Source organism: Phascolarctos cinereus, unplaced genomic scaffold (genome assembly GCF_003287225.1).
Source record: "Phascolarctos cinereus isolate Bilbo 61053 unplaced genomic scaffold, phaCin_HiC Scaffold_4;HRSCAF=312, whole genome shotgun sequence".
Classification (NCBI taxonomy): domain Eukaryota; kingdom Metazoa; phylum Chordata; class Mammalia; order Diprotodontia; family Phascolarctidae; genus Phascolarctos; species Phascolarctos cinereus.
Genome location: NW_027555847.1, coordinates 512720040 through 512734958, shown reverse-complemented (window position 1 = coordinate 512734958; position 14919 = coordinate 512720040). Strand labels below are relative to the sequence as shown.

The window sequence follows — 14919 nt, the reverse complement described above, 5'->3', positions numbered from 1 at the left end:
TGATACATAGAAAAGGTCCTGGTCTTGGGGTCTGAAGAAATATGAGTTCAAATCCTGTCTCTAACACATCTAGCCATGTGATAGAATAGGGACTGTATCTGTGATTCCGTTGGTATAAGGAACTCACAGATGAGCAAGCCCTTGCTACCAATTCAGGCAAGCAACTTCTCTACAACTGATGGTATTAAATGTTACCTAGAGCACAGATAGGTTCAGTGACTTGCCTAGCCAGCATGTAGCAGAGGTAAGGCTTGAACCCATGTCTTCTTGGCTTTGAGGCCACCTCTCTCTCTCTCTCTCTCTATTCTGCTATCACTGTCTCTCTAGCTTTGTGACCAGGATAAGTCACTTAATTCCTCTGGGGAGCCTCAGTTTCCCCATCAGTAAAATAAGTATAATCATACACATATTATTTACCTCTCACAGAATTGTGAAAGTAGAATGAGATTATGCTTGAGACATATTCTGGACACCTCATAGCATTATGGAAACATGAGTCATTATTATTGTGTTCATTGTGGTTCCTAATGTGTAGAGTTGTAATTTGAATAGTACAGGCTTTCTGATTAGTTTTCAGCTTGGGTTTTCAAAGTATCATTGTGGCAAGGATTACTATCACTATTACTGAATTTACAAAAAATAAACGAGTGAATGAATAGATTTTTCATTATATTTTGAATATTGCTGTTTCAGTTGACTGCCTTTGGTGGAAACCTAAAATATACTGTGTCTTATGATATTCCAATGGAGACTGTGGACAGTGACTTGATGTCTCATGCAGATGTTATTATTAAGGTAACCTTTTTCAGATTTCCTTTTTGGGAATTTTGTGGGAGATGTTTTTCAGATCAAAAATGGCCCAATTGCGCTCTACAAGGTAGGGAGAGGCAAGTAGTCACTATGGAGGGCTTTCCCTCTATTAACTCTTGTGGGTCATGAGGTCACTCTGGGGATATTTTCTTTGTCCTTTAGACCAGGGAATTTATTCCTCAGAATTAAGTCCTGATCAAAGAGGGATATGGGGTACTTTCTTGTTACTAGAAAGGGGGAGGGTCCTATCAGTCTTTTGGTGATTGTGAGTCCTTGTTTTTCTCTTTTTCCTGTGTATATTATCTCTACTTAAAGGAAATAATTGTATATCTTTGGCAGCCATTAATTATTCCTTTTTACATCCCTCACACCACTTCCCTTCATGTAATCTGCTCCAGTCAAAGCAGGCGGACCATTCACTCATAGTTCCATGAAAAAAAAAAACAGTACTTCACTCCTGCGGCCTTGGTCATGCTTACGTCTACAATCCTTTTCTGCTCATCCCCACCTATTGCAATCATGAAGCAAGCATGGTATAGTAGCTGCACTTGTAGTTAGGAAGATCTGGTTTCAAATCCTGCTTCTAATAATCACCAGCTGAGTGAAGCAAGGCAAGCCGCTTAAACTCTCTCAGACTCATTTTCCTCATCTATAAAATGCAAATAACAATAATAGCAAACACCTACTCAAAAGATTGTTGTATCAAAGGAAATAATGTATGTACAGTGGTTTGTAAACCTTAAAGCACTATATAAATGTGAGCTGCTATTACTTTATCATACTCGCTCTTTAAGACCCAGTTGGAATGTCACCTTCACCATGAACCTATTCCCAAAACCCTCCTTACTTTTCCCAAGTCCACAGTGATCTCCTCTTCCTAGAAATTGTGGTGCTCCTTTTTATCTAGCTGCTTGGTGGCACAGTGGATAGAGTGCCAGGCCTGGAGTCAGGAAGACTCATCTCTTTAGTTCAAATCTGGTCTCAGACACCTAGTAGCTGTGTGACCCTAAGTAAGTTGCTCAACTCTGCCTCAGTTTCCTCATATTTAAAATGAGTTGGAGAAGGAAATGGCAAGCCACTCTAGTTTCTTTGTGAAGAAAACCCCAAATGGGGCCACAGAATTGGACACAACCAAACAACAGAGTATTATGTTATGTCTACATAAAACATATACATATAAACACATAGAATATATGCATATTCAATCGAGTAAGATATATATTTGTGCGGATCAAATATATATATTTTAGCTAGCAAGCTATATATATACACACACACAGAGATTGAATATATAGTCAATCTAGTAAGATAAACAGTAGTAAAATATGTACATGTACATATATGTTTGTGTATGTATATGTATACATATATTATGCATGTATGTATGCATAAACACAAGGAAAAATAAACAAAGGACCTGACCTTGGGAGCTTTCAGCCTAGTAAATGATTTTAGATAGATAGAGAGAAAGAGAGAGATCTATCAAGTTTCTCTAGATATCAATCTCGCCATCTCTAAAATCTCTCTTACTAGACTGAAAGCTCCCAAGTTTAGATGCTACATTTATTTTTCCTTGTATTTTCCCTGCCCATTAGCACTGTGCTTCCCTAATAGTAGGTGCTTAATTAATGGATGTATCGTGTCCCCTAGACCCTAAACTTTAGAATCAATTTGTATCCTGTCCTGTTCCTTACTGCTCACATCCAATCACTAGCTAATTCCTATTGATTTTACCTCCACAATCTCTTTCATAGCCATCTCTTTGTCTCTAATTACCACTACTGATTCAGGATAGGACTTATCTCCCTTTTGCCCCTATCACATTCTACTTTTTATTGTACTTGCTTGCATACAGGCCATATTTTTCCTCAGATTTTTAAAGGTCGTTATGGGCTTGTATTTGTTTGTTTGCATCCTCAGTCCAATCCTTGAGGGTAGGGACCATGTTACGTGGTCTGTCTAAAGCATGTCTGACTTTGTACTCCCCGCAACAAAGTTTAGCGCAGTTCTTGGCATGTAACAAGTGCCTGATAAAGACAGACAAGGATTACTATTTTCTAAAAGTTTTTGGGCCAAGGGTCATAGGCATCGTTACTTCAGATTGAACCTAAATTTAACTTTATTTTTTAGTATAAAATTTGATCCTATTTTTAAATACCAAATACATTCTTTTTCTTATTTGTATGTTGCAGGGAAATGGACTCACTTTAAGCACGAGGGCTGAGGGCTTGTCCTTACAACCTTATGAAGAGTATTTTCATGTAGTGAAGCTTTTGCCTGAAAACTTCAGAGATTATAATACCAAAAGAGAAATAGATCGGGACCAGCTGATGACTGTCTTAGCTAATGTGACTCATCTTTTGATCAGGACCAATTATAATACTGCAGAAAAGGCACTTTATAGGTACGTATTGAGAAAGAAGTAAAGCCTTCCAATTTGTGTGCTTTGCTTATAAATTAATAAATATGCCTTCGCTAGTGGTCATGTATCTTAAAAGTTCATGAAAAATTTTTCTCCATAATTCTGACATAGGCACAATGGTACCAGGACTGCCCTAGTAGTCAGAACGATACCAGTGTAGACAATTTCTATCAGAAATGGAAATTATTCCCAAGGAGAGAATTAAAGAATAATCATTAGAAAATACTTTAAGATATAAATAGGTTTGATATAACATAGAAGACCTTGAATATAACTGTTTAGGAAATAAGAACATTAACAATTGCCTATGCCAAAATTCATACTGGGTCACTAATCTTGTAGTTTTGCCCTTGCTATATTTTCTCTTAGCCACCCAGCTGGAATTTTGAGAGAGCACAATTTCCTATAAAGCCTGGCCAAATCTAAAAGAGAAGTTGAGTATAGCTTAGCCATTTAAAAGAAACCAGTATTTAATGATTGCTTCTTTTGTGGAGGTAGTATAGAGAGGTGATACAGCAGGTGATTTTTCTTCAGTGCTTTGTGGTACCTTCTTACAACTTCCATGAGAAGAATTTATTTGGAGGGGATGGTGATGAGTTCTAGGGAGTTGGTGCTTATGGTCAGAAAACTTTCATCTGTGATTGACATCACATTTAAATTGAAATTAGGCTATTTCTTTAGACTAGTAGTCCCAGTAAAGTTTTTAAAAAATCAGCATCTGTTCATATCTTCCTGTTTGTTTACAGATTAGACGCTGTGACTTTGGACATAGCAAACCCAAATGTTATAGATCTGGTGCTGGCTACTGATGCAGAATATTGTGAATGTCCTCAAGGGTATTACTGGGATCTCCTGTGAGGTAGGTAATGGCCTTCACTTCCTTCTTTTTCATCTTCTTTCATGCCCTTAGCTATGAAAGCTGAATATAAATAAGCTATATATTCCATGTATATGGTATATTGATCAAAGGTTTAGCTTTCTTACCCCATCCCCAACATCAGTCCATTGGCATTATTTTTAACTTGGTTGATAGCTAGATGGATACACTTTTCTTAAGCACTGTTCTTATCCCTTCTGTGTTTACCTTATTGCACTGAACATAATAAGGAAATAGTTTTTATCATTGTTAGCATTTTTCCAACCAATCTATAATTCGTTCGGGCCTTTAATCTTATTTCTTACCAAAGAGAGAGAGAGCTGACTTCTGGGTTGTAAGTGGAGTACAGAGGTATGAGTTACAGTTCTCTGATTTAATATTCTCTTTGCCAATGGGGATGTGGTTATTTGAATTAACTCTACAAGAGTCTGTTTTATTGAAGAGGATTGACTGTCCTGCTCAATTAAGACAATTTATGGAATAGCAGAACACCTCCTAATGAAATGTTACACTAGTCAAATATTGGAAATATAGAGATAAGAGACGAGAGATTTACAAAACATAACATTACAGAACTAGAGTTAAGGAATTTCAGCTTTTGGTGGGACTTTACAGGTCTTCCAATTCAACTTCTTTTTTAATTCAAGAATCCTTTTTTATAATATCACTGGCAGGTAACTTTTGAGCTTCTACTAAAAAACTTCTAGTGAGCTCTTCAGTTAATACTTCTTTTGCTCTAATAGGCTCAAGGTAGCATGTTTGGGTGCTATGCAGCTATAATTACCAGAAACTTCTTCTCTACATTGATCAAAATTTACCTCCCTCTAACTTTTATCCTTGTTCTAGTTTTGCCTTCTGGAATAATGTCCTCATGTTTCCCATGTGAAAGCTCTTCCACTGTTTGAAAGTAGATATTATATCCTGTCTTAATTCTCTTCCCCAGGCTAACTACATTCAGTTTCTTCAACCTAGAACCTTCTTACTATACAATTATGTACTTCTAAGATAGGTTAGAGATCATCTAGTCCAAGTCCAATACCCCAATTTTTTTGATGAAGAAACAGATCCTGAAAGATAATTGTTTCTCATATGACTCAAGATCTCTCACTAACATTATCATTCTTATCTGGATAAACTCCAGTTTGCTAATGATCTGGTAAAATGTAATCCCAGAAAACTGAACCCAGTATTCTAGGTATGTCTTGACCAATGCAGATAATTGTGTGTAATAAGACTATTACCTTGCTAAATTTTATTAGCTTTTTTGAAAGCATCTTCTTCATACTGATGGTTCACTGTTAGCTTGTAGTTAGCTAAAACTGTCACGTTATTTTAGTGTGAGTTACTGTTAAAGCAACCAATCCCCTGATGCCCTTCCCTCCAATTGGTTCTTTATCTGAATGATTCTTTGAACTTAAGTTCAAGACTTGGCAACTGTGTAGCACAATTTCATCTTGTTGATATTAGCCCATAGATCCAGGCTATTGAGATAATTTTGAATTCAGCTTTTGATATCCAGTGATTGCACCCATCCCATCTTTGTACCATTCCCAAACCCCATAGTCTTCTAGGTCTTAGATCAAAATATTGTACAGGACCAAGGGCAAAGTTTAATTTTACACTTTCAAATTAAGAGTTAGTATTACTCCAGTAGTTGACACTGATTGGGCACGGTTGTTCAACAGACTATGACTACAATAGACTACTGTAAAATCATTCAGGTCACATTTCTTTATCTTCCCTTCAAGGATATACTGAGAGACCCTGACACTCTTTTCTCTTCTCCATGATTTCTCAAAGATGCTCTTTGGTATCCAGTCTCTGGTGGATGCACTCCATCATTCAATGACTCTGTAATCATACCTGCAATGTTTTTAAGGATCTTTAGGGGTCCTTTTTTTCTGAGTTTGGAGATTTCAGCTTAATGTAAATTCCTATGTTCTCATTTTCTTCTTACCTGTTTGGGTTTAGTTTTTCCTTTTAAAGATATTTGTCCTATACTTCCCATTTTAAAGATTGTTCTCTTTTGTGTAGAAGACAGACACTAAATAGGAGTTGGATAGTTCTGCAGTCTCTCCAGGATCTGTTAACATTATACCTCCCTCATCCAATTTCTTGCTTTTAGCCAAGCTAAGGAAACTTTGTTGCCTTTAGCATTTTTCATAATCTTTAATTTATACTGGGCTTTTAGTCTTCCTGACACTCTCTTTTTATATTTTAAGCCATTCTCTATTCATTCCTGTTTATGAGTCCTACTTTTTATCTTTTTCTACCTTGAATTTAAAAATATAATCTTGTTAGAAACCTTTTCTCCTTCACTTTAATGTTTTGCAGTAGTGCTGTCAGAATGACATTTTCAAAGCCATCTAACCTCTTGAACCATATTCGCTTTTAGAATTTCTCTCCACGTGATCTTCTCTTTGCTTCTAATGTCTTTTTCTAAACCTCCTTTCCTAAAGTCTAGGACTAGGTTGTATTTCTGAGTATCTCAATGCTTTATTATTGCTTTCCTTCACTCTTGCAAACTAAAAGATGGCATGGCCACTTTCTCTCAATGTTGTCCTCATTTCTGCTTTACCAACCTGTTATTTTTTGGTCAAAACAATCTGTACCAGTGCTGTTTATTATTTTCTATAGCTTTTGGGATTTAGCTGTCAGTAAGGGAAGTTAAGAAGATAACACTTGCAGCTTATAGCAAATTGAGACTTCCAAGAGATATTTAGGTAGTGGAAGCCCATTAGTTTTGCACTCTGTTTGAATTTTGTAATATATTTTAGGAGAGCATCACTCTTACCTTCTTTCTGGCTGACTGATCTGTAGATTGTTTTCCTGATGGCACTCCTGCTTCTCTTGTTATCCACATTCAAATACATTTTCCTCTACCCCTTTCTATGTAGGTGTATATTTTAAAAAGTACTGTACTACTCCTCCCCTTCTATTAGAGATATTTCTTTTGAACATGATATACCATTCTGTTGACATCGTTTTCTCTTAAGTCCCATTTCAATAAGTCTCTGTGATACCTATACCTGTTAAAATTTCATTTTGTTTCACTTTGTTAATTGTAACCCATATAATAAAATATAAACATGTAGACCATAAGCATCATTCCTAACTCTCTTCCCTGAGAACTTCTGATTACTTCTTGTATGTTTTTTTCCCTTCGTGCCACCCAGTTTTTGGTTTTTTCTAGGGTTTTTTTTCTTTAGACACTACTACACATCCCCAGGGGCAGTGATATGATTCCTCTCACTGCCTAGTACCTATCATTCCATTACTTTATCAATTATTGCCTATTTGATATTGAGTAAGTAATTTTCCTCTTTCTGGGGAATCCATAAAATGAGAGGGCTAACATAAATTAGTGGTGTCAAACTCAAATAGTGGATCCCTGTGGTCTTCGTGTTGACATAGAAGACCACAAATTAACATTATCTATGTTGTATTGTATTTTTTTAATTTGAGAGCAGTGGCTAGAGTTTGACACCTCTCACATAGATGACTTCTTCAAATAAAGGCAGGATGACCAATTTATTGGATCTAAGGTAGGAGGGTTTTCCTCGCAGGTCAAGATTGAACTAAATATTCTCTAAGATTTCTTCTATCTCAGAGATTCTGTGATACTGAGTATGAGTTTCTGTTATTTCTTCCTAAAATTCAGAATCCTTCTTTATTTTTTTTTGTGGGCAGGTCTCCATCTCTGTTCTATAGCACTAATGATGTGGAGGTTCTTTTCCTTAGATTGGTTTCTCTGCCTTATACTCTTTCAGTCATCAGCCTCTTGATATGGCTTTGTTTCCCATCATTTCTTCAGAACGTTTTTTTTTGTGTGTGTTTATTTTCCTGGATCCTTTGCCAAATTATTCTTTCTATACAGTCAAGGAACAGTTATCCACTCTAGTTATCTGGAAGAAGAGGAGAAAACTGCTCCTGAAGTCCTTTTACTTTCTTCTCTGGGAGAGAAACCAGTTATTTATAATTGGCAATGACCTGTTGTCAGGAAGTCATACATACCAGATAAGCCATAAGCTGGTCCTGAGGACTAATCTGGTATCCAACTCCTTTTGTTTTTCTGCTTCATAGGTCTTGAGTTAAACTGCTGGGCTTAGTGGCACTCGGCCCACATCACAGGGGGCCAGCAGCTGCCTTGCATTAGGCAGAATAGGCAGATGTGGCCAGACTTCTTCCGCAGCAGAAAAGATCAAATCAGACTCTGGACTACAAGTAAAGCAGATTGCCCCTTGGCAGCCTTTACTCTGGGACAGGATCTCCTCTGCTTGACCCACTCCTCTTTCAGTTTGTTTACTTGAGTTTTTTGATCTCTGCTTGCAGTCTTCAATATGCCTCTAGGGCTACTCACTGTGCTTGTTGTTTTTTCCTGTCTTTGATAAGGTTTCCAGTCTGGACTTTACCCAACCACTCTTGTCCTGTTGATACTAATCAATTACCTGGAGGGCATCCATCTTCCCCTCTCTTCTGGGCCCATCCTTGCTTTGTGCAGCATTATGGCAATCAGACGGGATACACCAACCCCTGGAAACTGCTTTTGTTCTAGACTGATCATCTTACTACTGGTTGATAAAAGATGCTCTTGAGAATTACTCTATTTATACCTGCTTAGCCTTGACCTCTCCTACCATCTATACTGCTGCTACGACCAAGATTTTCAACACTATATAATATACATTCTCTCACATAGTTGTAAGGGACTCCCACAACAAAATATCCCACCTAATCCTGCGTATTCTTGATGAATACTGTTTTTCTTTCTTTCTTTTAAAGTTAATTAATTTAGTTTTAGTTTTCAGCATTCACTTCCATAAGATTTTGAGTTCAAATTTTCTCCCCCCTCCTTCACCTTCCTCCTCTCCAATATGGTGTGCAATCTGATATAGGCTATACCTATTAAACATATTTTATTCATATTAAACATTTTCACATTAGTCATGTTGTAATTAATACTATTTTTATAAACATATAACAACAGTTTAATGAATGGCTAGATGAATGAAGAAATTTCCCCTTATTTACTCCTTATTTAAATTGGTGGTTATATAGAGCATTGGTTCTAAAATCAGAGAATATGGAAGAAATCCTGCTTCTGATCCTTACTACATATATGACCTTGGGCAAATCATTTAACTTTACAAGGTCTCAATTTTTTTCTCTGTTAAAATGAGGGGTTTGGACAAATGGAACTTAAGTTCCACCCAACTCCAGATCTACGACACTATGTATTGCATCAAAACAGGACAAAATGATTTGATTGCTAATAAAACTATTCACTTATTTATCATGATAAATGATAGGTCTGATTTAGTGATAGCGGTGTTCTAAGGGAAGGTTTGGATTTTTTTTGTTGTTGTTGTTGAGTATTTTCAGTTATATCCAATTTTTTGTGACTCCATTTGGAGTTTTCTCAGCAAGTGTACTGGAATGGTTTGCCATTTCTTTCTCCAGCTTATTTTATAGATGAGAGACTGAGGCAAAACAGTTTAAGTGACTTGCCCACAGTTGATACAACTAGTAAAATGTGTGAGGCTGGATTTGAACTCAGGTCCTATTGATTCTAGGACCAGCATTCTATCCATTGTGCCCCCTAGCTGGTTTGGATGACATCTATAAAATAGTCTTGCCAAAATTTTCTAGAGTTTAGGCAGGGTTGTTGGGAGGCTGCTGTTACACCCTCTTAACACTGGAAACATATAGGAATACAGGTTATGCTATAGGCCGATTCCTTACCAGAAAATGAAATGTAAGGGGAAAATGTTCCTCAAATTCTAATGTACAATCCCTGTGGCTTCCTGGATGGCCCATCTAAGAATAGGACAACTACATTTGTAAAAAAAAAAAAATCACTATAACTTGTACTGGCAGAAATTCTTTACAATGTTAAGACAAGATAAGGTAAATGGGAAGTCTAAAATACTTGTTAAGATAATGTTAAGAGATGTCTAATTTAAGAATGTTGTAGAAAAAATAATTTTGTGTTTTAATGACTAATGTGGAAATATGCTTACTATGATTGTACATGTATAGCTCATATCAAATTGCATGCCGTCTTGGGGAGGGATGAAAGGATGGAGGGAGAAAAATTTAGAACTCAGAATCTTATAAAAGATAATGCTGAAAACTAAAAAGAAAGAAAGAAAGAATATTGCATTGGAAACACAATTTAGAGTACTTAAGGTGTACATGGTGCTCATTAAATTTCTCTTACATAATTCTGCCTCTTTCAAAGTAATAAGGTCGTACTACTTACAGGAAAATAGAAAGATTGTTTTTGTTTTTAGAAAGCAGATGATTTGCATAATTCTCCAAGTTGCATTCATGTTCACATTTATCCTGTGTTTTTCTTATAGTCTTGTCTCCCAGGGTATTACCGCGTAGGTGGAATACTCTTTGGAGGAATCTGTCAACCCTGTGAGTGCCATGGCCATGCCACTGAATGTGATATTCATGGAGCTTGCTTGGTAAGTCTCCTTTCAATTACTGACATTTTGTCTGGCTCCCTAGAGCCGTTAAGATGCAGAAGTGATAGGAGGGCTTATACTGCATATGATCTGATACTCCTGAACTTGTAATTTGGAAAGGAACATGTGAAACCCATTGAAGTTCTCTGATTATAACAATGACCGGATTGAAAGACTTTTTTCTCCCCAAGCTTTGTTAAATGTGTTCACTGACCTTAGAGCATTATTCCTTGGTTGAAGATTGTTTTTATTACTATCTTTGCCTTATATTTGTTGCTCTAGGATTTTTACATTCAAACAAATTTTCTGTTAAGTTTGGTAAATATTGACTAGCCTGAAGCCACTCATTCCTTTGAAGTTTTACAGCTACCCTAGCAAATAAATGGAATTCATTTAGAAATAAATTGCTGGTGTCTTTAATAAGGTGTGTTATAGAGATTGGATCAAATGACTTTCATGAAGTTAAGTATTTATGGTATAATCATTCTTTATTAAGTATTTTACTTATCTTAGTAATTATATTAGTTTCAGACAATCTCATTACAATAAGTGCCTATTGCCCTGAGATTTGCTACTCCTTCAGTCAGGTGTACTCCTAACACTTTTTCTGTCACCGTGCCCATACTACCCAGTTCTGCGCCTTAAATGTCTGTGGGGGTCCTTGACTTGTAGGACTCTTTTTATCCATATGGCTGCCAAAAATACAATAAAGGATTTCTGTGATTCATTTTTTGGGTTTGTAAGCTTAACCCTTTAGAAGTAATTTTTTCCCTTCCCATAGCACTGATGTCTCCATTTTTACATTGTCTATCTTTCCCTTGAGCCTTTGTATTCTGGCTCCTACCTCCACCGTTCTGTTGAAACTGTTCTCTTTAAGATTGCCCATCAATTATGTTCACCAAATCCAACGGCATTTTATTTTAGGCCTTATCCTTGTTGACTTCATTTTACCATTTGATCCTGGGTATTTTCTTCTTCATTGTCTTCAGTGATTCAGTGATTTCCCAGCCCTCCTATTTCTCTAACTACTCTTTTTCTTCTCTGCTAGTTTTTTATTCTTTTCTTAGACTATTTCCAGGGTTTTGTCCTCTTTTCTCTCTCTCCTCTTAACCCTTTGCAATCTCACTAATTCTCTTGGCTTTTAACTATCACCATTATTCAAATCTGAATCTACAGTCCTAATCTCTCTCTTCAGATCCAGACTTGCACCTCCAACTGCCCGAAGGACATTTCTACCTGAATGTCCCCCTACTACCTCAAACAGAATGTGCCTAAAACTGAGCCTGTTATCATTTCTCTAAAACCTGCTCTTCCAACTCACCTTTTCTGTATAGAGCACTAACATTCATCTAGTCTCCCACCTTTGTGGGAAAACGTTGTATGTTTTACACCTCTTTCCCACCTTTCTTAGTCAGACTTTTACCAAGTCCTGACCTCAATGATCTTATTCTATTGGGATTTTACTAAATCTTATATTTATACATATATACATGTATGTATTATGTGGGGGGGGAGGAAGAGAGATAATGTATACATATATAATATATATATATATACATATATATATACATATATATACATATATATACATATATATGTATATATATATATATGCATATACACTCTTTATGAAAATATATCCAAAATCTGTGAATTCCTTTAATCAATGCAGTTTATAACCTGTTTATGACTTAGTAGAGAAATCTTAGAGAGTTGTCTGAGGTGCTGAGAGGCTCACAATCACACAGCTAGTAAGTGTCAGAGCTTGGGCTTAAACTTTCTGATTCTATTTATCACTCTAGACACACTCTCAAGCTGTCTTTCTAATTTTGAAAATAATAGTCATAATACCCTATGATCCAGCAACTCCACTGATAGCTCTATATCCAAAAGAATCAGAAAAAGGGAAAAGCAACTTTATGTGCGAATACATTTAGAGCAGCTCTTCTTGTGGTGGCCAAGAATAGGAAATTGAGGGGATGCCCATCAATTGGTGAATGGCTAAACAAGCTGTAGTATATGATTGTGATGGAGTATTATTGTGTTATAAGAAATGACAAGCAGGATGATTTCAGAAAAACCTGGAAAGACTTGTATAAACCAATGCAAAATGAAGTGAGCAGAGCCAGTATAACCTTGTACGCAGTAATAGCCATATTGTACTGTGAATGGCAGCTATTCTCAGCCATACATACAGCCAGACAGTTCCAAAGGACTCATGATGCAACATGTTATCCACCTCCAGAGAAAGAACTGATACTGTCTGAATACAGACTGAAGCATGCTGTTTTTCACTTTCACTCTTTTTTTATTCAAGTCTTCTTGTATAAAATGACTAATATGGAAATGTTTTACATGATTGCACATGTATAACCTATATCGGATTGCTTACCCTCTCAGGGAGAGGGGAGGGAAGGAGGAAGGGATAGAATTTGGAACTCAAAACTTTTTAAAAAAAATTTAAAAAATTGTTTTAACACGTAATGGGGGAAGAAATTTAAAAAAAGGTTTTTTTATATATAAAATAACAATCATAAGTATTAGCCAATCTTTAAGTTCTTTCAATCCAAATGATTCATTATTTAGAACAATATAAAGAACTGGGTTTAGTTTGATATTTATTACTGCTTAATCCAAAACTGTTGTTCTACTTAAAAAGAGAAGCTATACAGTCATTTATATGGCTTTGAGTATAACTTTGAGTGTAGTTCTGTCCTTGTGTATAAAAACTCCAGTCACTGGCACTGTGTCAATCAATCAATTAACATTTATTAAACATCTGCAATGTGCCAGATGCTCTGCTAAGTGCATATAATATATAAATATGAAAAATATATAAATATGATATAAATATGAAAAAGAAAGATGATCCCTGGAACTTATAATCTAATGTGGGAAGACAATACACAAAAGGAGCTGAAATGTTAAGGGGGGGTGGGATGCAAAGGTGGTAGGTGAACCACTTCTTAAGAGTCATAAGCCTTTAAATACTTACATATAATAGTGTCGGCTAATTGTTCCATGAGCTCTTCTTACTCCTCTGCACTCTTAGAGGAAGGAGACATTTTTTCCCACAGTCTTCTGCTCCATGTCAGTTGGCTGACTGAAGACCAGCAAGCATGTGTGGCCTTCCCATGTATGCATTCATGGCCCCATAACTATCTTTTTCAAGCTGTATTTTCTCCTTCTCAAAGAAAATAGCCTGACTCTTCCCTTTTTTAAAAAAATAATATTTTATTTTTTTCTAATTACATAATAAGACAATATTTTTTACATTTTTTTGAAGTTTTGAGTTCCAAATTCTAACCCTTCCTCCCTCCCTTATTTTTAATTGTCATACATTGTTTCTCATGTAGCTTCTATTGCATATCCACTCTGTCCAGTGACCATAGACAGCTATTTGGCTCAAAATCTACATTTCAAAGCACATAAATAGGACATGGCTAGATTTTGAAACAGAAGATGTACAGTTGTTTCTCCACAACGTAAAATGACCCTTTAGTTGAAAAGCAAAAAGCCACAGATAATCACAAAGTGAACAAAATTTTTTTATGAAAGTGTGTCTATTTTACATAACAGACTTTTAGTTCACAAAGTCAATTGTATTGGGAGTTGTTGCAAAGAAAATGTAATTCATTGCTGCTCCTTGCGTTAAGATGTAGTTAGTTACAAAAGCATTTATTAAATGTGTGTGCCAGGCACTGCACTAAAGATACAAAAGAATACAAAAACATAGTCCTTGCCCTCAAGGAACTTACAGTCTAATGGGGGAGAAAGCTTGCAAGCAACTACAATAATAATACTTAGAATTTCTATAGTGCTTACTATACGCCTGGCAGTAGGCACTTTGTAATTATCCCATTTTTATCCTTAAAACAAATGTGGGAGGTAGATGCAATTATTATCCCCATTTTAAGGTGGAGGAAACTGAGGCTAACAGAGATTAAGTGACTGACCTAGAAGCACACAGCTAGTAAGTCTGAGACAGATTTGAACTCAGGTCTTCCATACTCCCGGCCTGGCACTCTATCCACTGCTCTACCTAGCTGCCCCAATGAATTATGTACATACAAAAGATATACAGAGTAGATAAAAAGTAATCTCAGTGGGAAGGCATTAGAAGTAAGTGGAGGGGACCTGGAATGACTCCTGCAGAAGGTATATTTGAGCTGAGTCTTAAGAAAGCCAGAAGGCCAAGACAAAGCAGGAGAACATACCATACATGGGGGGCGACCAAGGGGGAAGGGCACAGAAGAGAAAGGAAGAGACACAGACAGGAGGAAAAGTGTGTGTGTGTGTGGGGAGAGAGAGAGAGAGAGAGAGAGAGAGATATTGAG

The 14919-nt window shown here is 36.4% G+C and overlaps 1 protein-coding gene across 1 annotated transcript in view; it reads left to right on the top strand.

Moving 5' to 3' along the window:
* The window catches only part of LAMA1 (laminin subunit alpha 1), a 198243-nt gene that overhangs the window by 79358 nt on the left and 103966 nt on the right, over positions 1-14919 (top strand). Inside the window, 5 exon segments of the mRNA XM_020975006.2 lie at positions 694-795; positions 3003-3214; positions 3979-4072; positions 4074-4091; positions 10472-10582. Coding sequence (XP_020830665.1) covers positions 694-795; positions 3003-3214; positions 3979-4072; positions 4074-4091; positions 10472-10582 — 537 coding nt within the window.